Source organism: Phodopus roborovskii, unplaced genomic scaffold, assembly GCF_943737965.1.
Source record: "Phodopus roborovskii unplaced genomic scaffold, PHOROB, whole genome shotgun sequence".
NCBI lineage: Eukaryota > Metazoa > Chordata > Mammalia > Rodentia > Cricetidae > Phodopus > Phodopus roborovskii.
Window position 1 is genome coordinate 26,285,545 of NW_026125397.1, and position 24,860 is coordinate 26,310,404.

At 39.5% G+C, this 24,860-nt stretch overlaps 1 protein-coding gene across 1 annotated transcript in view; it reads left to right on the plus strand.

Annotated features, from left to right (window-relative positions):
- The first annotated feature begins 18,827 nt into the window (after positions 1–18,827).
- Atg5 (autophagy related 5) overlaps positions 18,828–24,860 on the plus strand; it is an 80,580-nt gene continuing 74,547 nt past the window's right edge. The window contains exons 1-2 of the mRNA XM_051175594.1: positions 18,828–18,994; positions 22,593–22,720. Coding sequence (XP_051031551.1) covers positions 18,887–18,994; positions 22,593–22,720 — 236 coding nt within the window. The 5' untranslated portion in view covers positions 18,828–18,886. The remainder of the gene's footprint in view (positions 18,995–22,592; positions 22,721–24,860) is intronic.

Below are 24,860 nucleotides of genomic sequence, written 5' to 3' on the forward strand. Positions count from 1 at the left end.
TGTGGTCATGAAAGTTTATGAACTCTTCATCTTGTAAGCTGCATAATAGTTGAGAAGGGTAAGCCATATAAGATATAGAGGTTAATATAAGATATATAGAGGTTAATCTATAATTTAACTTTGACAGTTATGTAATAAATTTACTAATATCTCATTGAGAAAGACACAGAGGTTATGGAGTTGGCTTGAAAACAATTTTAGGGGGTTCAAATCCTTCCTTTCTTATTTTACTTTAATGAAAATTGGTTCTTCCAATGTGTGGTATGGTGGAGGGCATCCGTGAAGTCATTCCAGATTTGTTGATGTGTATTCTACTGTAAAAACTTCTCTTTTGGAGGAGAAGGCTTCTCAAATTATGAAAATTATTACAAGTATAGCGGTTAGTGAGGTAAAAGATCCTATTGAGGATACAGTATTCATGTAGTGTAGGAATCAGGATAGTCAGAGTAACATGGTGGCATGCCTGAGAGGCCTATGAAGTGCTGAGGGAAAAAGGTTAAGTTTACCCCTATGAATATAATGGTAAAGTGGGATTTAGCTCACGTGTCATCAAGGGTGTAGCCTGGAAATAGTGGAAATCAAAGGACTAATCCTGCTGTAATTGCAAATACAGCCCCCATAGATAGAACATAGTGAAAATGGTTTACTACATAATAAGTGTTGTGTAAAACAATGTCTAAAGATGAGTTCGATAGTACAATTCCTGTTAATCCTCCTACTGTAAATAGGAAAATAAAGCCTAAGGCTCATAGCATAGCAGGGGATCATTTGATATTACCTCTGTGGATTGTTGCCAGTCAGCTAAATACTTTGACTCCGGTTGGGACTGCAATAATTAAAGTGGTGGATGTAAAGTAAGCTCGGGTACACAGTCCTACTGTGAATATATGGTAGGCTCATACAATGAATCCAAGAAATCCAATGAATATTTTTGCTCATACTATCCCTATATATCTGAATGGTCCTTTTTTTCTGAGTAATAACTAACAATATGTGAAATAATTCTGAAGCCTGGAAGAACTCAAATATAGACTTCAGAGTGGCCAAAGAATCAAAATAAATGTTGACAAAAGATTGGGTCTCCTCCTCCGGCAGGGTCAAAGAAAGTTGTATTAAGATTACAATCTGTTAGAAGCATGGTAATTCCTGTGGCTAATACTGATCAAACAAATAATGGTGTTTGGTATTGTGTTATGGCTGGTGGTTTTATATTAATAATTGTGGTAATAAAATTAATTGATCCTAGAATTGAGGTCACACCAGCTAAGTGACAGGAAAAGATTGTGAGATCCACAGATGCTCAGACGTATGCTAGATTACCAGCTAGTGGAGGTATACTATTCACCCTGTTCCTGCTCTGGCTTCTACTACAGATGATGCCAGTAGGAGTAAAACTTATGGGGTTAATAGTCAGAAGCTTATGTTATTTATTCGAGGGAATGCCATGTTAGAGGCCCCAATTATTAGGGGCATTAGTCAATTGTCAAACCTGCCAATTATTATTGACATAAGCATAAAGAAAATTATAATAAATGCATGGACTGTTACAATTACATTGTAGATCTGATCATTGCCTAGTAGAGCTCTGGGTTGGCCTAGTTCCACTTGAATAAGGATGCTTAGGGCTGTGTCTACTATCTCTGCTCAGGCCCTGAATATAAGATATAGTGTTCCAATATCTTTGTGATTGGTTGAGAAGAGTTAGCAGTTAATGAACATAGGTAAAATGGCCAAGTAGAACATTAAACTAAATCTAAGGAGAGAGGTTATAGCCCTCTTTTTTTTTTTTTTTTTTTTTTTTTTTTTTTTACCAAGTCTTAAGGTAATAATCACATCAAATTGCAAATTCGAAAGTGTAGATAACATATTCTACTAAGGCTTCTCCCATCCCTTCTGATAGGGGGGAGAAGTAGATTGAAGCCCGTAGTTGGGTGTTTAGCTGTTAACTAAAGTTTCATAGGTTTAAATCCTATCAGTGTAGCAGAGGATTTAGCTTAATTAAAGCAATTGATTTGCACTCATTAGATATAATATGCACACTTGTAGTCCTTAAGCAGAAGTTAAACTTGTGTATGTACTAAGGGATTTAAAGGCTCTGGGACTGTTTATTCTAAATTTCTTAAAGGGCAAGTATGAGTGTGCTAAAGACAGCTATAGATGGTAACGCAGGGTACTTTCTTATACTTGGTGGGAGAATATTTTTGAGTTGTTTGTTGAGAATGTTAGTGAGGTGGAATAGATTAGGTGTGTATATGAGAATAGATTGATTAGGGCTGTAATTGCTATTAGTATGGCTAGAATGTGGTTGTTATTTTTTAATAGTTCTGTAATGATAAGTCATTTGGATAGGAACCCTGTTAGTGGTGGTAGTCCTCCTGTGGAAAGTAGGAGTAGGGATATTGAGGGGAGTATGATGGGTGTTTCATTTCATAGGAGTGACATTGTTTTAACTGAGGTAAAAGAGTGTGGGTACAGAATTGAGAATATAGCTAGTGTTAATAGGATGTAGACAATAAGGCTGATTATGAATGACGCATTGTAGGGTAAGATGGAGATTATTCACCCTATGTGGGCAATAGATGACTAGGACACAATCTTTCAGGTTTGTGTTTGGTTGAGACCACTTCATGCACCAATTAAAACCAAGATAGAGGCTGATGTGCTTAGTAGATTGGGGTTAGTGAGTTCATGGACTTGAAAAAGAATTGTGATTGGAGCTAGTTTTTGTCATGTGAGTAGGAGTAAGACTATATTTAGTGGGATACCTTGAGTTACTTCTGGTAATGAAGAGTGGAATGGTGATAGTCCATTTAATTGCTAATGAGATAAATATTAATGTGGTAATTAGGTTATTGGTTTGTTGTTGAATTGCTCATGTTCTTAGTTGTTTGTAGTTTAGGGTGGACAGCAGGAAAATTATGGAAGCTGGGGCTTGGGTAATAAAATATTTTGTTGCTGCTTCTGTAGATAGTGGGTTATTCTTGTTAGATATGAGGGATATTATAGCTAATAGATTTATCTCTAGATAAATTCATATAAGAAAGAAGTTTGTCCTGAACATAGTGACTATTGGGCCTGAAAAGATAGTGAAATAAATTATAAGTAGAGTAATGGGATTAATTCATACAGGAAGGTTTTAAACCAACATTTTCAAGATATAAGCCCAAAAGCTTAATTAGCTGACTCTACTAATTAGGATGTAGTACATAGGTAGTACGTAGAATTTTGAATTCTAAGCTATAGGTATATTTCCTATCATTCTAGAAATAAGAGGATTTAAACATCTATTATTTAATCTATCAAAGTAACTCTTTTGTCAGACATTTCTAGGTATAAGGCAGTATGTTTGCTATAAAAATTGGAATTGAAATATGTCATGTACATAGGGCTAGTGTTAGGAATAGGAAATTTTTTTCATAGACGATGTACTGATTGTGGCAAAATCGAGGGTAGGATGCACAGATTCATAGGAATAGACAGGTTAGGACTAGTGTTTTGATTATGAAGTTGATAGTATAAATTTCTGGGTCATACGGATCGTGTAGTGTCCCCAAGAATACAATAGTTTGTAGGGCATTTGTTAGAATAATATTAATATATTCAGCTATGAAAAATAGTGTGAACATTCCTGCAGCATACTCTAAGTTGAAGCCTGAAACTAGTTCTGATTCCCCTTCCATTAAATCGAATGGGGCTCAGCTGGTTTTGGCAAGGGTTGAAATAAATCATATTATGGCTAATGGTCATGATGTCAATAAGAGTCATATTGGTTCTTCTGTGGTAATGAGAAATTGAAGTGAAAATGAGCCATTTATAGGACTGAAAGCAGGTTAATTTCTATGGTTACTTCATATGAGATTGTGCTACTGCTCCTAAGGCTCCAAATATGGAGTACTTTGAGTTAGATGCTCACCCGGATCATAGTATTGAATAGACTCATAGGCTTCAAATGGCTAAAATAAATAGTATGCTTATGTTTATATTAATTAGTGTGTGGGGCATGGGGAGTTGGATTCATAGGCTGAATGCTAGGGTGAGTGATAGTATTGGAGCAATAATGAACAGGATGCAGTGGTTCTTTAATAAATCAAGTGGTTGAAGAATTTCATATGGTCCTGAAATTTTAGGTCCTTTTCACTGTTGTATGCAGCCTACGACTTTCCATTCAACTAGTGTTAGGAAAGCCATAGCAATTAAAATAGGGACTCTGAGTATAAAGATGTTGACTAGATGCACTATTAGGGATGGGATTTGAACCTCTGAAAACAAGGTTTTAAGTCTTATGCAATCTCCCCGGGCTCTGCCACCCTAATAAACCCTTGGTCTAGGGCAGTTTTGTATGAACATACTATATCGAGATCATTTCATTAATTAGTTTGGGGTACCCGTGTGAAGGGAGCCCCATTTCTCTTGTCCTTTCAGACTGGGAGAAATCACTAATAGATAGAAACTGACCTGGATTACTCCGGTCTGAATAAAATATAAAAAAGATATGTTTTATATTTTATTGCCACTAGGTGATTTATAAGGAAAAACTAAACTATGAGATTAAAGCTCCATAGGGTCTTCACAGAAAGGTCAATTTCACTGATTAAAAATAAGAGACAGCTGAATCCTTGTCCCTAATTAAGGAACAAGTGATTGCCCTACCTTTGCATGGTCAGGATATTGTGGCTGTTTAACTCAGTCACTGGGCAGGCATTTCCTCTAATACTTGGAATACTAGAGGTGATGTTTTTGTTAAACAGGCAGGATTCATGTTTGCCTAGTTCTTTTTATTCCTTTTAATTTTTCCTTAAGCACACCTGTGTTGAATTAACATTATGTAGAAAATATTTTTTACAGGGGTTAGTGTACTTGCATATATGTTAACTAACAACTAACGATGGTCATCTGGGTTGTTATAGGCTTGTGTGTGGAGAATATAATTCTTGTTACTCAGGCTGTATTTCATCTATACAGAAATAGATTAATCCAATGTGATAATAGGAAATGTATATAGTTTTAGATATTAGTAATATTTTAGGCATTGAGCTTGAATGATTTCTTTATTATTGGTGGCTGCTTTTAGGTCAACTATGGTTTATTGTTTTATGTCGTATTCACTATTGGAGGTTGTTTCTATTCGTAAAGAGCTGTCCCTCTTTAGGCTATATTTTAACCTTACATCTAGATTATAATTTCTTGAGGTAACCTTAATGTTGAACTGGAATTCTTTGCTGGGTAACCAGCTATCACCAAGCTCTTCATCTCTACCTACAAGTCTTCCCACTACTTTGCTACATAGACAGGTTCATTCATTAAATTGCTTTTAGGTAATTGCTTGTTTGGTTTTTGGGTTTCTAGGTAAAGTTCTCTTAGTTAGGGGTTTTCTAGTTAGTTCATTATGTAAAAGGCACAAGGTCTAATCTTTGCTTTTTTGTACTTTATACATGTCTTTCATGTTTCCCTTGCAGTACTGTCTCTAAGCTCCTTAGAAAAGTTTCTTTCGCCAATACTCCATTTAGTCTTCATGTTTTAATTTATGATTTTAAATAGTTTAATTTTTAGCATGTAGAGCTAGAGTTAGTTCCACCCAGTTTGTGGAAGACTTGTCGTTGCCCTGCATCTACAGCTCACCCCACCCCTCTTGCCCCAAACCCTGCCCTCTCAGAGAAACCATCAAATGCCCAGTTCCAAGTTGGTGGCAGATTAAGACTGATGGCGGTAGTTTCTGTTCCGCCTGATTCCACAGCCATTTAGTCCCAAGTAAACATACAGAGGCTTATATTAATTATAAACTGACCAATGGCTAAGCTTCTTTTTCATTAGCTCTCTCTTAATTATTAACCAACCCATATCTATTAATTTATGTATTTCCACATGATTTTGGGCTTGCCCGTGATGCTCCTTTCTCTGACCTTCAGAGAAGCTTTATTTATACAAGCAAGATATCACTACAAAAGACCCTGCTCAAAAGCTTACCATAGCACAAAACCACCTTTAGGCATGTACCCCACACCCCTACAGGGTATTGAAACCATCCCTTTAGAATGACCATGTGATTTCTCTCTTGCTCCCTTTCCCAAGAGTCACTCGAGAGTGCTTTGCTCAGATTAAAACCTTTACCTTTTACTTCACATCGATTTGGCTTACTGCATCAGTAGAGAAACCTACTATCAGGGTACCAAAAATACCTATCTCCTTTCCCTCCAGAGTTGTAACACTTACAGGTATGGCCTCACTTCCTGGCAGGTCAGGATATCTTTCCTTCTGGAGCTGTAACACATTAACTCTAACCAAGCAAGTGAAAGGCCTGCATGTCAAGAACTTCAGTTGGAGAAAATATTAGAAGATAGAAATATCTCCAAGGCCCATGAATAAGTGGGATTATCATAGTAAAAACAGTCATCTTACCAAAAAGCATTCTTGGAACTCCTTTCCTCCTGTTGGGCTTCCCTGTCCAACATATGCTATGCTCTGGTTCATCTTATTATATTTTTTGTTATGTTTGATTGTTACCTCTTAGAAGCATAGAGGGAGTGAATCTGGAGGGCAGAGGAGGTGGGAAGTAGGAAGAATGGAGGGAAGGAAACTATAAAGAAGATGTATTGTATGAAAAAAATCTAATTTCAATAAAATAAAATTAATTCTACAGTTATGTAAATAATACTTTTAAAAAAAGTAGTTAGTGATTAATCTAGATAGCTACCTAATTATATATTTGTGTTTTGAAGATTGCAGCCATAGCTAGTACAAACTAGCATTTTAAGTTGCTTGTGGAAATTTACAAAGCTCAACTTTGACTCTTATTTGTGTAATGACTTTTGTGTTCTATCTTCTTCTTCACTGTATTTGTTTTCAAATGGCCTTTGTTGAACTCATTCATTTTCCCCCGTCTAGTTATTTATAGAGCTTTTGAAGATTTCTAGTTCATTTTACTGTTTTGTAATTCTTAGATCTATACTAGACACTGAATGCATATATAAAACAGTGGCATCAAAATCTCCTTTTTAGTGTGTATCTGGATAATTTTAAAACTAGAAAGTTCAGGATTCACTATCTTAATGTTAGGAATACTTTATATGTTGCCAAATCTTGATTTATTTTATAATCTGTGCATAAAATAAATGCTATTTGTAACAAGTATAAGCATCTTAATTTCTAATTCAAAGTGCAGAACAGAATCACAAGTCTGAAGTACTTAACAAGTAAGTCAAAAGTCACTGAAGGAGAATTAAGAAATATTTCTTCAGTACCATTGAAAATGTCTCAGACTGGTTAGAAAATTTGTAGGGAACACGCTGAATAATAGTGTGATTTTTCTGTAGAATTAAATAAGTAATAAAAATTAAATTCTAACTGAAGGTATTAAACATCTCACCAGAGATCATCTTGAGTAAAAATGCAGGGTTTTGTTTGTTTGTTTGTTTGTTTGTTTTTATGAGACTCCTTAGTAAACATTCTATATTTCTGGAAAAAGTATCACGTTTCTTTGTAAGAATAACAGTCCAAAGTTGGAAAGTCACAATTCTCATCCACTCCACCTACTCAAAACAGAAATCCCCACAAGATTAAATTCAATACTCAGTGACTAGCTGAGATCATGGGGGTGTGTCAAACAGTTTAACAAGCAGTGAGAAGATGCTTATTAGCCCAGCCTGATTTTTACCTTTTATACACATGACACATGCTGACATTTTCTGGTTTATTTCATCAAACAAACAAGCAAAACAGTACTCTCCCCTGCATGGGTAAACTGCTCCCAGAATTCATATGTTATTGAGTGGACGTCCTAGTGCCAAGAATGAGAAACATTCCTTTGAGTTGTTGGCCAGAGAGGCCTCTGAGTCCTGCAAAGCAACACAGCAAACTGCCACTGCTATTGGCTGACCTTGAAACACACAGAATGCCTTTGGAGTTAAAAACATAAGATGCTTTGGTCACAAGACATGGAGAAATCATGCCAGGAGTGGGCTGAAAGTTTCCTTTCTGCTGGGGGTTTTCATAGTATTGGAAGATGGAAACAGAATTGTGAACAACCACAACCAACTGTGGACCCTGCCTGCAACACTACTGGTGTAACAGTGACAAGTCTGTGTCGTGGAGGAAACCTAACTGCTTTCTGGTTAGTCTTGAGGTACTCTCCGCAGAACGGAGCACACACCTGGTAATGTATACCTAGACAAAATTCCATGACTGGGTAGGTCATAGGTCCAGGTAAGGAAGCTACTGCTCTTGTTTTGTGAAATGGTCATAATGTGTACATCGTATTTTTTTTTCTAAATAACTATGCTTATGTCCACAATCACTGCTGATGCCAGATTATGTTAAAGAACCTTCTTTTTGCACTGGACAGTGGTTATTGCAGAGACTCATTATAAGGCTCAGCCATAAAAGGGACATCATCTCTAAGATGTGGGAACATCACAAAAGAAGGGTGTTAACCCTAGACCCCTAGGATGGAAAAAAAAAAAAAAAAAAAAAGGAAAAAAAGAAAACCTCTAAATTCTTAGTAAGACTTTTGTATGGAGCCAGCTTAAGTACTCTTTGGGGATGTTTATTGTTTATTTTCTAAACAAGGAGAGTAGGGTGGGTGCTCTAAGAAGTAGTGTTCACTCGAGTTAAATACAGCCACTAATGCCTACTGTGGTTCGATAAGAGAGAAAAGGATCTACTGAACAAATACATGTGATTTACCTTGGAAGCCAGGTGTGGTAAGCACTTGAGAGGCTGAGAAGCCTAAGACACACTGCAGCCACCGTGTGAAACCCGTCCTGTCTCTAAACCAACAAAACCGGCCCAATCATTCTTTGAAGTAACGTTTTTATAATACTGTTTCGTGATGAAGAGGAAAATGCTCTTATCACCAAAGCCAACGACTCTGGACGCCCTTATTTCCCGGTTTTCCGAACTCAGGCTCTGACTGCGTCTGCGCGTGCTCAGAAGCGGCTCAGGCTTAACTGGGGTTGGGCCGAACTCGGAGGGCGGGGCGCAGGCCACGCGCGCGTGACGTCATCTCCAGGCGCCGAGGGCCACTGGATTGGCGGTGGGCTCCAGGCGCTGCGGGTCGCTTTGGTTCGGAGGGCGGAAGTGCGCGCAGGGCTGGGCTCTGACCCCGGCGGGCGGCCGCGCTCTGCGGCTGCGCGGGCCCTGGGACTTCTGCTTCTGTGTCCCTGCAGAGCGGAGTGAGTCAGGCAGGCTGAGCGCGACCGAGCGGCTTCCCCTGTGGAAGCCGGAGCAGAGCGGGCACTTCAGGTAGGGCTCCTGTGCGTCTGTGTGGCGGAGGGTGGCGGGGCCAGGGCTGCGGGCAAGCGGCCGGCAGAAGGAGCGCACCCGCACCGGGGCGATGGCGGGGGAGGCGGTGACGATGGGCGGCAGTGGGGTTGACTAGACACTGCCCCACAGCCCCTGGATCAGCCTTGCCTTCGCTTTTGAAGAATGTCAGTTCCTTACAGAGATAGGAAATGTAACATCGAGCCTCAAGCTCGAGTTAAGAACTTGCATTTTGCCTGAGAGGTATTTAAATCGTAATTATTTCGGTGCATATCCAAACGTAGAATTTACTCTAGGCTGTTTATCTTCAATGCCATTCTTTTAGTCTTAATTTAATAATAGTGCTTAACGCTAACAAAGGAATTGCTGTTAGTAGAACACTATCATTTATTTATTTACTTCCTTTGACTTGCTCTGAAAGCATACTCAGACTTGAGCAACCTAAGAAGCTGAGAGGCTTGTAGATTTTTTTCCCCCAAAGCAAATAGCATTTTCCTGTGGAAGCATAGCATGTCTTCACTAATTAGAACCCCAGGACTTATCAAACAGCAGTTAACTATCCAAAGCCTTATAAAACTCACCCGATAAGTCTCTTGGGTCATTGATACTGAGTACTTTGGTCTGATGGAAATATTCTGATTTCATTAGACTTATTGTTTGAATTGAACTTGAGAACAAGGATGTTGGCCTTATGTAGTAGTTGTGAGAGGTGAGAATGTTACGCTAAGTTTAAATGTACTTTGAGCCCACACCTTTAATTCCAGCACCTGGGAGGTGGAGGCAGGAGAATCAGGAGTTGAAGACAAGCCTTGGTTATTCAGTGAGTTTATTGCCATCCCGGAGAGCTTGCAACTGTCAAATGTACAGATACAACCCTTATAAGTCCCCAAACAAGGTCATGCTCAAGGCCCTGCATTCTAAACTAACTAGAAAACAAAACAAAACCTACTATGGTGGCCCAAGCCTATTTTTGTTATGCTTGGGAAGCTGAGGTAGGAAGGTTGCCTTGGGTTGGAGGCCAGCCTGGGCTACAGAGGGAGACCCTGTCTTAAAGAAGAGGACACACACACACACACATATACACACACAGAGACCTCATGCTAATCTGGTCTACACAGTGAGGGGGGTGGCACAGTGAGCTCGTGGTTCAGGGGGGAAAAAGTATATGCCAGGTAATGGAAAGTTCCAAGGGAAGGAAAACCCAATGAAATGGAATTTGTAGGTGTGGTTGATGGTGTGCACACGAGGTCTTAATGGTGGGCATAGAAAGATAATTGAGTAAAGCTAAGAGTGCTGAAGGCACCACAGGGAAAGGCCATAGGGCACAGCCTCTAGTTGTGCTGGAAAAGAATGGGCAGATCGAAGGAGTGCTTCAGTGAGGTGAGGCAAGGTCCTTAGGGACTTTGTAAAGGCTTCCCTGCCTTGGTTGTTTCTTTGTTTGTTTTTAATGTGTTTGGGTGTTTTGCCTGTATGAATGTCTACCCATCATATTTATGCCTAGTACCCACCGAGGAATCCTATATGACTGGAATTACCAAAGTTGTGAGCCACCATGTGGGGCTAGAACCCAGACCCAGTTCTTCTGCAAGGGCACCAGTGCTCTTAACTAGCAAGCCATCTCTTCAATCCCTTCCTCTCTCCTTCCCTCCCCTTGCCTCCTCTCCCCTCCTCTCTTCTGCTCTTTTCTTCTTTCATTTTTTAAGACAGGCCTTATCTATAGTCCTGACTGGCTTGGAACTCTCACTCTTGATCAGGCTTGACTTGAACTCACAGAGATCCATGTGATACTGCCTTCTGGGGGCTGGGATTAAACATTCTAATTTCCTCCACCTTTCTTGAACAGGGTTTCTCTGTGTACCCCTGGCTATTCTGGGACTTGCTCTATAGACCAGGCTAGTCTTGAACTCAGAGATTCACTTGTCTGCCTCCCACGCTCTGGGATTAAAGGTGTTTTGCCAATATCACCTGGCTCTCTTTTTTACTTTTAATGAGGTGAATTTGAGTCCAGGGAAAATTGATCCAAGTTGAGTTTTGAAATGATCTGATTGCCTTGTTGACTGCAGAAATAAAAGTAGAATGGCTTGGGTCTGGTGTGGTTGGGAATGATTAGATTATAGGTTTGCTTCTCAACTAGAGTATTTAGAATGGTTAGGGATGCTTGTAAGGTGTATGGGCAGAGCAACAGAAGAATGGAGTTGCTACTTACTGTTATGGAGGAGACTGTTCGGGAGGAGGAAGGTCTGAGGTCATTTTTAGTTGTGCACATGTTAATGCCATTGTGTGTTAAAATACTTATGAAACAAGTTCACAAGTCTGAGCTGAAGATATAAAGGGAAGTTTTAAGAAGTATACCTGGTATTTAAAGCCCTTTGAAAGATGCCCTGAGGCCATTTTTCCTTGAGGGAGAGTGGCACAGATAAGAGAGATGAGATGTCTGCTCTCTACACCCCAGGGTGGGCCAGTTCAGCAAATCTCCTGCTTAAAATGACTGAACTCCAGAGTTTAAAGTAGAAACCGTGGCTCTGAGCCGAGGAAGTGGAAGGACAGTTGGAACTTTGATGGGGAAGATATGGCTGAGTGATAGGAAAGGAAGGTGTGAGTGAGTGATACAGGAAAGTGGATTGGAGGAATTTAGACGCACTAGGTATTACCTGAGACTCATGTTTGAAGCTGTTTGTAAATTTCAGGTGCGACTAGCCACTGTCTGTTACTGTCTTTCTTTTCATCCTTGGAAATGAAAACCAAGTCCTTTTATATCCTGCTCTAGTAAGCACTCTTGTGGCATATTCACCAGAGAAGACTGCTTGACAATGGGTTTAAGCCAAAAGAAAGTCCCCATTAGCCAGCTGTTGACTACACTGGGTGTTTGAGATCCCCCAAATCCCTGAGCCTTTCTCAGGGTGAGCTTTTAAGCACAAAAACCTTTCCCTGGATTGACATACTTAATTAACAAGATCAGTTAGCTAGGAGCAGAACTACTGAAGCCAAAAAGCAAGGCTAGTAGACTTAGAGACTTTCCCTTAACGATGAACTTTGATGGTTTAGGCCTTTGATTCAGTTTTGGCAGGTGGTGATTCAGAGAAGCACATAGGTAGAAGAGTTTCTTTTTCCTATTTTGGTTTTATTGAAACTCTCACTTTGTAGACCAGGCTGGCTTCTACCAAACAGAGGTCTGGCTGCCTCTTCCTTCCAAGCACCAGGATTAAAGACCTGCACTGCCACAACCTACTAGAAGAGCGTCTTAAGTAGCTAGGTCAGTGTGTTCGTTTCCCTCCTCATTTAACAAAATTTGAGAAATTTCTTATGTGCTAATTATGCTAATTGGGGATAAGAAGGTAGACAAGATTTCATTTTTGTCTTATAAAGATTAGAAATTGCCCTAGATTTCTTAGCTCAAAGAAGGTGTGTTCAGCAGGGTGTCCATAGGAGCATGAAGAAAGCACATATTAGGTACAAACTGATCATAGCGTTGTTAAACATGCTAAACTAAGCACTTGTATCTGTGCCCTGTGAATACTGAAGTTGCTTTCATTTTACAGATGGGAGATTCAGAGAGAGGGAGTTTGTTTAGCCTTACAACTAATGGGTTTAAACTCATGTATTGCCTACTGTCAGTATTCAAATGCTCCCTGCCCTTATTTCTTATTCCTTGTTCATGTTTTCCCCATGGTTATTTTTCTTTGGGAAAGTATATGTCTGTCTCCTACCAGCCCAGTACAAATATTCTAGGTCCAGCACTCATATCTTCATGCTTTGGTTGCTAAATTGCCTCCCAGTTAAAATCTTTACTTCCAGGTGTGCCTTCCATACCCAGCTCTGAGATTCTTGTTCCATTTCACCTTTATCAAACCTCACAAGTTCCCTAGGGCTGGATGGAATTGATACCCTCACTGCTTTTTATGGGATGTGCTTCATGAGTTTACATAGATTTAACAGTAAAAGGCTTGCTTGCATTTCCTAGTATTTGCCACATGTCTGTTACTATATCAAATACCTTTTAGGCTTTTCCCCCTGGAACAACTTTGTGACTCGAGTATTAATTTCATTCCACAGGAAAAGGAGATTGGAGCTTTTGAAGTACCTGGGATGGGAACATATATGATACCGAAGCCCTCCCAGCATTAAGTCTACTAAGCATTAAGTTTACTAAAATGTTGACACCTGTTGTTTCTGCAAACTCACCTTTATTGTTGTGTTTTTCTTGTATTTGGAAGATATACAGTCCCTAATGTCACTCATCAGAGGCAGCTTTAGATTTGTGTTAAGTGTGTGATGAGCAGAATCAAGGCACAGTTAGCAACTACCTGAAGTTTTTTTTTTTTTTTTTTTTTTTTTTTTTTGTCTTTTTTGTCTTTTTGAAATAGGGTCTTGCCATGTAGTCTAGGCTGGTCTCATACTCTTGTTTGTAGGGTACATTTAGCTTCATCCTATTGCTGTGATAAAACACTATGACCAAAGCAACTTAAGGAGGAAAGGGTTATTTCAGCCATGTGTCCTGAGACCATGTTCTGTCTTGAAGGGAAGTCGGGGCAGGAACCTGGAGTCAGGAACTGAAGCAGAGGCCTTGGAGGAATGGTGTTCCCTGGCTGTTTGCTCAGCCTGCTTTCTTAGATCACTCAGATGCATCTGCCCAGGAGTGGCACTGCCTGCCCTAAGTAGAATGGGCCTTCAACATCAGTCATTAATCAAGAAAATGTCCTGTTGGCTTGCCCATAGGCCAGTCTTAGGGAGACATTCTCAAAATTAAGATTCGTTCTTCTCAGATATGTCTAGGTTTGTGTCAAGTTGACAAAAACCAGCCAACACAGTAACCTGGGTTGACCTCAAATTTGAGATCTTTCTGCCTCATCAACCTCAGAAGAAGTGGACTTATTGTACGTCACTGTTTCTGACAAAGAAAGTGATTTCCCCTTCCCTTTTTGTTCAGGGCTAGGTATTGAACCCAGAGCCTAATCCATGCTAGAAAAGCACTCAACTGTTAAGCTGCACCCCATACTTGTAGTATGGAATACTGACTTTCAAGTCAGCTAGCCATATGTGTTAAAATGTTCTTTCTTGTATCTGTCAGCTGCAGTAGGTCATGCAGGTCCACAAGGATAAACAGCCTCATCTGCATTTACCATGTTTCCTAGTGGTGACATGAATACATTAGATATTAAATACACTTTTAACTTAATATTATTTTCTTTGGGGTTTTTGAGACAGGTTTTCGTGTAGCTCAGACTGACCTTGAACTTGTTAGATAGCCAAAGCCACCTGTGAATTCCAAGACCTGCCTTCACCTCCCAAGTACTGGGATTATAGGTATTCACTACCACACCCAGATTTATTTATGATATTTTCAACTTAAATTATTTGTGAAGGGACAGAACCCACTATAGTTGAAGAGGTTTGAGTTTTCTTCCTCCAGATCTACTCTTTGCCCATCCTTTCAAGTCCCAAGTATATTTATTGTGTGTGTACTTATTTCTTGTGTGATCGTGTGGTGTGTATGTTTCCATGTACATATGTGTGTGAGGACATGAGTGTGTGGAGGTTAGAGATTGCTAACCTCTCTCCCTTGTCTTTTGAGGTGATCTCACTGAGATGTCTCCATCCCTGCAGCACTGGGGTTATAGATGCTACTTAAGTCTTCTAGAAGAGGGATATATGCTCCTAACTGCTGAGCCATTGTTAGCTCAACTAAATTGAATATAATTTTAGCAGTGTTTGATGCAGTTTTTGAAAGTTACTTTTCTTTATTGATATAATTGCTATTTGTTTCTGTAATGATTTTGATTGTTCTTAGTTCTTAAAGCTGTGTGTGTGTGTGTGTGTGTGTGTGTGTGTGTGTTGGAGTTTGAACCCAGAACCTCATAAATACTAATCAGGTATCTCGCCACTTAGCCACATCCCTAGTTCCAACTGCCCCCTTACCCTCTGCTTTTGAGATACAGTTTTTTTAATGTAGCCCAGACTGGCTTGGAACTTGTCCTCCTCATTTCCCATGTGCTGAAATAACAAGTGTGTCCTGTATATACTAATTTGTTTATGGCTAATGTGGTAGTGCTGTTTTCCATTTCACAGGTGAGAAGACAAGACATGTTAACTAATGGTCAATAGAAAGTGACGTCACCAATTTTGCTTATACCATTTAAGTATATTTATTAGACCAGAGACAGAATTCAATATAGGTGGACCTTCTCCAGTTTACTGTTATTAATTATGTGTATGTCTGCATGTGGGTATGTGTACCTGTGTCCAGTGTCTATGGCGGACAGAGGTGTCAGATCTCTTGGAGCTGCAGTTGCAGATAGTTCTGGTCTGCCTGATATGGGTGCTGGAATTGAACCTGGGTCCTCTGGAAGAGAGGCAGTACTCTTAACCACCGAACCTTGCCACAGCTCCTAGATGAACATTTATTAATCTTGAATGTACCTTTTGAAATAATAAGTAGCTTTGCTTATATAATCAGTTAGGCAGTATGGTTTATAAAATGGATGTTTGTCAATACCATGTTCTACTTACCTGACCTTCCTTGGCTCACTTGGTTTCTTCCCCTGAAGTATATATTGAACAGTCAGAAGTGGCCAGCAATGGGGAGTCTTCAGGGAGATTGAGAGTTGGAGCTTCATCTGGGCTGCAGTTTAAAACCCTGTCTCAGAAATGAAGAACAAAAAGGAAGAATTATAAATAGGATATGAACTTATAATTTATTTGTTGGTTTGTGTGCCTATTGTAGAATGTTCATAAATATGGCTGGATCACAGGGTGTTAAAGCCCATGCTTCTCTGGGCATGGTGGTACCTGCCTTTAATCCTAGCTCTCTAGAGGCAGAAGTTGGTGGACCTCTGTTGAGTTCGAGGCAGCCTGGGCTACATAGTGAGACCCTTTCTTCAAACAAAACAAAATCACCAAAACAAGAGAGACTCATGCCTGAAGTTGAGTTTTGAGGTGGGTTCCATTTCTCCAAGTCTGTCCTTCTGTCTCTTTTGAGCAGGGACTCAGGCATTCAGAGGAGAGTGTTGGCCATTCTTTTGTTCTGATACAGGAAGACAGTGGAAGAGAATGACATGCAAAGAGCAAGGTGATGACTTGTTCTGACAGTCAAATAGGGAGAGAAGTCACATCCGGGCATGACTTTTGGCTTATGGTGATCATCTGGACTCCTACTAATCTGGTCTTTATTTCTAGGGAAGGCAAAGAGCCTTCCCAGCAAGACCTTGTGCCTTTTAAAGGTTCATTTGTTGTCAGCTGTTTTCTACCTTTCCGAGAGGAAAGTTGTCATCCAGTGTGGCTATATTGATAGTGACTCTGTGTGGGGTAATGGGGTTTGAATCCAAGGTCTGGAAGTTAGTGTTTGTGAATTTAAGGCAAGACTATTGTATGTGCCTTGAATTGTTATTTGTGGAACTAACTAGGGTTGAACATAGATCTGCTAATAAAGGAACTCTTTTGTTTTCTCTTGAGTAAGAGTTGTAGCTGATTGGATGTATCAGTAACCACTGCTCACTACTTTATATGGGGTATCTGTATGCTGGGCAAGCACTGTATCACAGAACTGTATTCTGTTTCACTAAGTTACACAGGTTGGCCTTGAACTTAATGACTCTTCTGCCTCAGGCTCTTGAGTGGCTATAATTATAGTCCTCCTTCATGAGGCCTGGCTCATAGTGATCTTGAACATTTAATTAAAAAATAAAACGAGCTAGCTATGTAGTGCAATGGTAGAGTAATTGCCTTCACCCTAGTGCTAGAAAAGACAAATGAACCAAATAAGAGAAAAGCCCTAAAACTGTAATGAAGTGTTCTCAAAATCTGTTAGTTAAGGAACTTAACTGTTTTCTCTTGAGCAAGAGGCATAGCTGTCAGTTGATGAGATGTATCAAGGTTATTCAAACCATTGCTTCCAGTTTTCAATGTGCCTGCTCATGTGTCTTAGTTAGACTCCTGTTGTTGTGATCAAACATGGTGAGCAAAGGCAACTTGGAGGAGAAAGGGTTTACTTCATCATTTCTTTCCAGGTAACAGTTGATCGGGTGGAGGAAGTGAGGGCAGGAACCTGGAGGAGGAACTGAAGCAGAGAACATGAGCAATGCTGCTTGCTGCCTTGTTCCTCCTGGCTCTCTCGGTTTGCTTTCTTTTTGGGGGGTTTTCAAAACAGTGAGTTTTGGAACTCACTCTGTAGATGAGGCTGAACTCAAACTCAGGAGTCTACCTGCCTCTGCCTCCCAACTGTTCAGATTAAAGGCATGTGCCACCACCACCGGCTTCAGTTTGCTTAAAGTGTTGTAAGTAAATTCTCCCAAGACAATTCTCCCAATTCAATAACATCTGTACTTTTAATGTAAAGTAACCATTTAAAATGGAATCTTTACAGCTTTAGTTTGGGTTTTATATTTTCACTATTTTATATACTTGCGTACCACCAAAACCATAAATAATCCCTAACATAGAACTAAAAAAAAAAAAAAAAAAAGATGACTTCCTATCTTTGTGAATGTGTGTTGTTCATTGCCTGCACTCATTCCTTCTTCATCCTTTTAATGTTACCTTACCCTGCTCTCTTTTGTATATTATGTGTACACACACACACACACACACACACACACACACACACACACACACACTACATTCTGCATATGAGAGAGAGCATGCATTTTTGTTTTCTTTCTAAGATTGTATGGCCTTTCTTAATATTATATTCAAAGTCCATTCTTCTTCCAGCAAATTTTTTTATTTCATTTTTGTTTAGAGCTGAACATTCTACTTTGTATTTACCAGATTTTCACTATCCACTCATGTGTTGGTGGGCAGTGAGGTTGATTTCAATTTCTTGCTCTAGTAAATTAAACAGCAATAAAAATGAGGGTGCAAATAAAATACTTGTATGGTAGAGTATGCCGAGAAATGAAAGTGAGCTCAGGTTTTCTGGAAGAGCAGTAGGTATTCTGAACTGCTGAGCCATCTCTGCACGACCACCCCCAGTTCTTGATTGCTGCACACCGCCAACTGAGCTCATCTGCAGCCCCTAACAAATAACATTATGAAGTCAAATACATTGGATGGGGCACGTGCAATTAATTGTGTTAGTGATCTTTTGAAATTGGATTATGATCATAGGGCGTAAGGACAGGGCTGTCCTTCAGGTGAATGATAAGACTAAAGGGCTTGAAAGGGTATCAGAAGTATACTTTCTATCTTGATGTGGCTCTCATTACATATTGCTTGAATGTGTAGTATTACAGACACACATTCGTACACACGTGTGTGCGGGCACACATTCAGATTGTATCTTATTGAATAGCTCAAGCTTGTTTCTGTTCTTCTGAGCCTCTCTAGTGTAGATATTAGAGGCATATACTACCTTTATCCTTTAGTTTATCCTTTAGTTCTTTCTGTTTTGGAGACCAGGCAGGCCTCATGTGCAGAGAAATCTGCCTGCCTCTCCCTCCTGATTGCTGGAATTAAAGGTGTACCACCCCACCCCGCCTTTTCTTTAGGTGAAGTTTTTTGGAGTTCATTTTCTGCCTATAAAATCTGTTCATTAATTCTTGTAGGAATCTGACTAATGCTATTTATCTTATCTCCAGTTTTGGCTTTGGTTGAAGACAGAACTTAGCATATATGTACTGCTTTACCCACTGGAAGAATGACAGATGACAAAGATGTGCTTCGAGACGTGTGGTTTGGACGAATTCCAACTTGCTTCACCCTGTATCAGGATGAGATAACCGAGAGGGAAGCAGAGCCATACTATGTAAGTATATTGGTTGTTGCAAATGAGCCCTGAAGGCTGTCACTCAGCCAGCATTTTATAAGCAACTGTTCCATGCTGTGGGCAAAGTGGTCAGATGCGTAGCAGGCAAGTGTGAGGCTTGAGTCTGACTCTCCAGGACCCACCTAGAAACTTCGTTGTCGGTTCTGGGGAGGTAGATACAGGTAGTCCGTAGGGCTTGCCGGCCAGCCAGGCTACCCAAATCAGTGTTTCATTAAGGTAGAGTGTGGCTGGAAAGATGGCTCAGTGCTTTAGAACACTTGATGTTCTTGCAGATGACCCTGGTTCTGTTCTTATTACCCACATGATGGCTCACAACCATTTGTAACTTGGGTTCTAGGGGCTCTGACACCTGCCTCTGGCCTTGGACATTGGTGTTCTTGTGCTGAACATACATACATGCAGGCAAAGCACTCATGCACATAAAATAAATCTTAAAAAACAAGGTGAAGAATGATGGAAGAAGGTATTTGACATTGACCATTGGTTTCCACCTGTGCATGTATGTGCACATATCCAGACATACCATGAATAAATAAATAGGGGCTGGAGAGACAGCTGAGCAGCTAAGTGCACTGCTCCTCTTGCAAGAGGACCCATATTGGCAGCCACAACTCCTATAATTCTAGCCTTTCACTGGTACCTGCACAAACATAGACATAGATATATGCACATAATTACAATAATAACCAATCTTTTAATAAACCCTCTCTAATCATGCTACCCATAGCACGTGGTCAGACTGATACACATTCCTTTGTGTATGTGTACTCGTCTGTATTACTAGAGTGGAGTCAGGCTATGGCTGCTTCCATGATAGAGCACAAGCTTAGGGTGTCAGTACCTAACACATACACAGCAGTAGACTCAGAAGTTATGTGCTGTGATTTAGTAGGAAGCTATTTTTAATAATAGGTTCAGGTTGGATTTTTTTTTAGCTTTTATTTATATGTATGGGTGTTCTCCCTCAGGCATACTATATGATTGTGGTATGTGAGGGAGCCACCGAGGGCGTCTTAACCTTCTGGGACTGTACTTAGAGACAGACACTTGCGATCTCTCATGTAAGAGCTGGGAACCAAACCCAGGTCCTCAGCTCTCAACCACATATTGTATTTTTTAAAAGTATTTAGATGGTTCCAAGCAACTAATTAGTAAAATATGTTTATAATTACATGAACTTAGGAATGCACATACACAAATAAATTGCATTTGTTCATTGATCTAATGTTATATATGACCTAATGTATGAACATAATATAGAATGACCTGGCATATTTAATAAAATATTGGGGCTTAGAGTGAAGCAGAGTGTTATAATATCTTCTTAACATTTAGTGGAACATACATACATACACACACACACACCCTACCTCAGTCTCCTGAATTCTGAGATTAAAAGCATGTGCTACCACATCCACCCTGAATTTTTTGTTTTAAAGACAAATTTCAAGTTTCTTCTGGTTTTACGGTGCTTTTCTTTATCCACACTTATGTTTATGTCAATTAAATGATATTAACCTGTAGCCCCCAGAGACAAAGTGAGTTGTTTTATAGCTGTTTCTAATAAAGTTAACAATGGCAGAAGAATGGGTGACTACACACACACATACATACCACAGACACACACACATACCACCGACCACACATACACATCACAGACATCACAAAGACATACATTGCAGACATACATGCATGCCCACACATGTACACACACACAGACACACACACAAATCAGTCAGTGTGTTGGTAAGATGGGTCAGTTTGCGGCTTGCGGCTTTCAAGAGGACCTCACTTCTATTTCTAACATACATCAGATAGGTCACAACCACCCGTGACTCCAGCTCCCAGGGGTCCTACATTGTCTTCCAGCCCCTTGACACCTGTGCATGGATGACACACCACGCACACATAAATACAAATAAAACAAAGAGTTAGTGACTGTGTGGTTGAATTTGTAATGTTTTACTTTGGCCTCACAAGTGCTAGGAATAAAGATATATATATATATATATATATATATATATATATATATACACACACATACACATATATATATATGTATATATATATATACATACATATATATATATGTATGTGTATATATATATATTTTCTTCATTACTATGACTGGTGCTGGAATTGCTTTTTCTAATTTTTCTAAATTTTTATTTCATTTTATTTTGTGTGCCTAAGTGTATATATGTGTGCCACGTATGTGCAGGAAGCCTTGGAGGTTGGGAAATTATGTCTTATACCCAGAAGCTTTAGTTACAGGCAGTTGTGTGCCAACATGTGGGTGTCAGGAACCAAACCCAGGTCTTCTGCAAGAGCAATAAAGCACTCTTAACCACTGAGCTGTTCTCCACTCCTTGGAAAAAATCCTGTTGGCCTAGAGCATGCTGTGTAGCAGAGGGTGATGATTTCATGAAGCCTCCTGGTCCCTTTTCCTTCACCTCCCAAGTGGTAGGCCTGAACCCCCCACACCAGATCTCATTGTGAAACATCAGACTGCCTTTCAACTCAAAGAGATCTCCTGCCTCTGCCTCCTGAGTGCTGGAACTAAAGGTGTACACTTGGTTCTGGCCAAAATTTTAATTTTCTTTTGGTGAAATAAACTTAGGGAAGAAAGGTTTGTTTTTAAATAAATAATTTGCAATAAACTTAGGGAAGAAAGGTTTGTTTTTAAATATATAATTTAGAATTATTTAATTCCACGTTACAGTGTACTGTTGTTGGGAAGTCAAGGCATTAGGAAGTTGAAGCATCTACTTACACCTTATCTACAGTCAAGACAGACAGAAATAAGTGCATGCTCACTGCTCATTTCACCTTACCCACACTTAGACAGTCCAGAGCCTAAACCCAGGGAATGGTGTCTCCCACGGTGGGCTGTGTTTTCCCACACTGGTTCACAAAGTCAAGGCGAAAATCATCCATAACCTTACCCACAGGCAAACTCTGTGTAGACGGTTCTACATCGAGATGCTCCTGCCAAGCGGTTCTAGATTTTATTGAGTTGACAGTTAAAGCCAACCATCACACAAATTTTTAAAAATGCTTAATTTACCATACTTTTTTGATTTCTTATATCCTCCTGTGTACCACCTGTATTGGCTTTATAATTTTTGAAAGAGTCTAGTGTATCTTTGTCATTTATTAACTATATTATTAAAGTATTATAAATATGTTTTAATATATTAAAATTAAGTTCTGTGTAAAAAGGTGATAATACTTGTGTTAATCATTTAATATTTAAGATAAATTTGATAGAATTACTTAATATCTTAATTAGTATGACATGTATTCTATAAAATGGTAAAGAAAATTGTAGATTTGTGTTAGTTATAAGCATATGTGCCCTAAACTCTACTCAGAAGTTATAACCAGTTAGAAATATTCACTATTTTAAACTCTAGCTTTTAATTTTCTATACAAAGCAGATGGCTCGAGGTTGAGGTAATCAAAACAATGCAAAGAACACAACTGTTTCCCTTAAAATTAATAGGTTTACTTAATATATCTTAGTTTTGAAACAATAATGAGTAAGTAAATGTGGCTTTAACATTTTTCATTTCAGTTGCTTTTACCAAGAGTCAGTTATCTGACGTTGGTAACTGATAAAGTGAAAAAGCACTTTCAGAAGGCTATGAGACAAGAAGACGTCAGTGAAATATGGTTTGAGTACGAAGGCACACCCTTGAAATGGTGAGTGAATTTTTCTTCATGTTAAACAGCAAATATGTGCTGGCTTTAAAACGGTGTACAGCCCAGGAACAGTTGTAAAAAGTTCTACAAAGAAAGAAATGAAGTCAAGCATGGTAGCACACACCTGTCATCACCGCATTCAGAGGCTGAAGCAGGAGATTACAGTTTGAGGATGCCCTGGTCAATCTATCAAATACCAGTAAAGCCAAGGCCAAAGAGCAGGACCCTCTCTCAAACAAAACAAAATAGGAAAGATATGACTAGTGTAGCTTCCAAGCCTTGGATTTAGTCTCTAACACTTCAGAAACTGGGCATGATGAAGCACACCTGTATGTAATTCCAGCACTCAAAGGTAGAGGCCAGAGGATCAGAAGTTGGTCATCTGTGACTATGTAATGAGTTTGGCCTGATATACATGAGACCCTGTCCATGTCCCCAACCACCACTCCCCCAACCCCTGGAAAAAAAATCTGTCTTTCCAAACTACCTTTAGCTAGGGACCCAGTATTCAAGTGCTGAGGTTTGGGTGACATTTCTCATATACACCATCATAGAAAGGAGAAAGATTCTGCCTTCTGCTTGTATGCATGGGTGATTGGGTGATAGATTGATGTATTTTCTTTTGTTAATTATATGTGTGTGGGGTGTATGTGTGTGTATATAAGTGCAGTGCCTATGGAGGCATCAGATGCCCTGAAGCAAGAGTTAGAGGTGCTGGCAACTGAAATTAGGTTCTCTGCCAGATCAGCTTTGTTTTGTTCATTTTTATAGATGTACTTTATTAATGTGTATGAGTGTTTTGCCTGCATGTATTTGTGTACTATGTGTATGCCTGGTGTCCAGAGATCAGAACAGGGCATTGGATCCCATGGAACTAGAGTTACAGATGGTTGTGAGCCTCCTTGTGGATGCTGGGAATTGGACCTGGGTCTTCTGCAAGAGCAACAAGTGCTTTATACTGCTGAGCCATCTCTCCAGTTCCACACCCTGGCTGTTATGCTATTTTTAAGATTTTGGTATTTTCTGTTATGAGAGTTTTATTTATTGTGCTTCCAAAGTTTTTAAAGTAGAGAAGCTATGAGCCAAAGGCTATGTAATAGGTCAAGATAGCCTGGGTCCTGTATTCAAATACTCCTGTGTGTGTGTAGTTGATTACAGACAGAAGATGACTAAATGGAATTTGAAAAAAAAAAATACAAGTAGGTTAAAATACTTGTTCTCAGTCTAGGAATATTAAAATGAAGAGGCTTGGAAAGAGAGTTAGGGGGCTGGAGAGATGGCTCAGCTGTTAAGAGCATTGGCTGTTCTTCCAGCTGAGTTTAATTCCCAACAACTTCATGGTGGCTCAAAACCACCTATAGTGGGCTGTGATGCCCTCTTCTGGCATAAAATTGTACGTGCAGATAGAACACTCATGCATTAAATACACAAATAGGTAGATAAATAATTTTTGAGGAGAAGATAAAAGAGACAGGAAATAACAGGGAACTTCTTAGCTATAAACAACCTTATTGTACAGATGACTTAAATCTGGGGACAACTTGGAAGGAGAGAACTTCTACGATTTAGCTTATAAGGTTAGTATGTTAATAAGATATGTCTTCTAAATATGACTTCGTTAATGTTTGAATCAGTTTCTTTACTGAAGAAGCATGATTTGGCTTAAATATACCATCTTCCTACATCTGGCATGTATCCCTTGAGAAAGCCCCACCCATCATTGGGGGGTTAAACATTCTAGTCTTGGACTTTCTGGGCAATTGCTCTTCACTTCCATTCTTAGCTCTCTGGAAGGGTTTTTTGTTTGTTTGTTTGTTTTTTGGTTTTTTTGTTTGTCTGTTTGCTTTGCCTCCAAATAGGAGCTTTCTCTATAGCACAGGCCAGTGGAGGCTCACTCTGTATTCTGGGCTGTGTCAAATCATGGCTGTTTCCTCCTGTGGCCTCTCAGCTTTTTGGATAACAGGTATGCTCCAGAATGCTCTGGAGGACCTGGGCATTGAGAGCTACAGATTATGGCTTTTTGTGCCCTAACTGCTGATATTCTACTTAACATTTTCCCCTATTCTGTTCTCTAATTTCCTAGTTGCTTATCTTAATTTGCCCAAATTATAATAAAAAGCTATTTAAGGAAAGTAGTTAA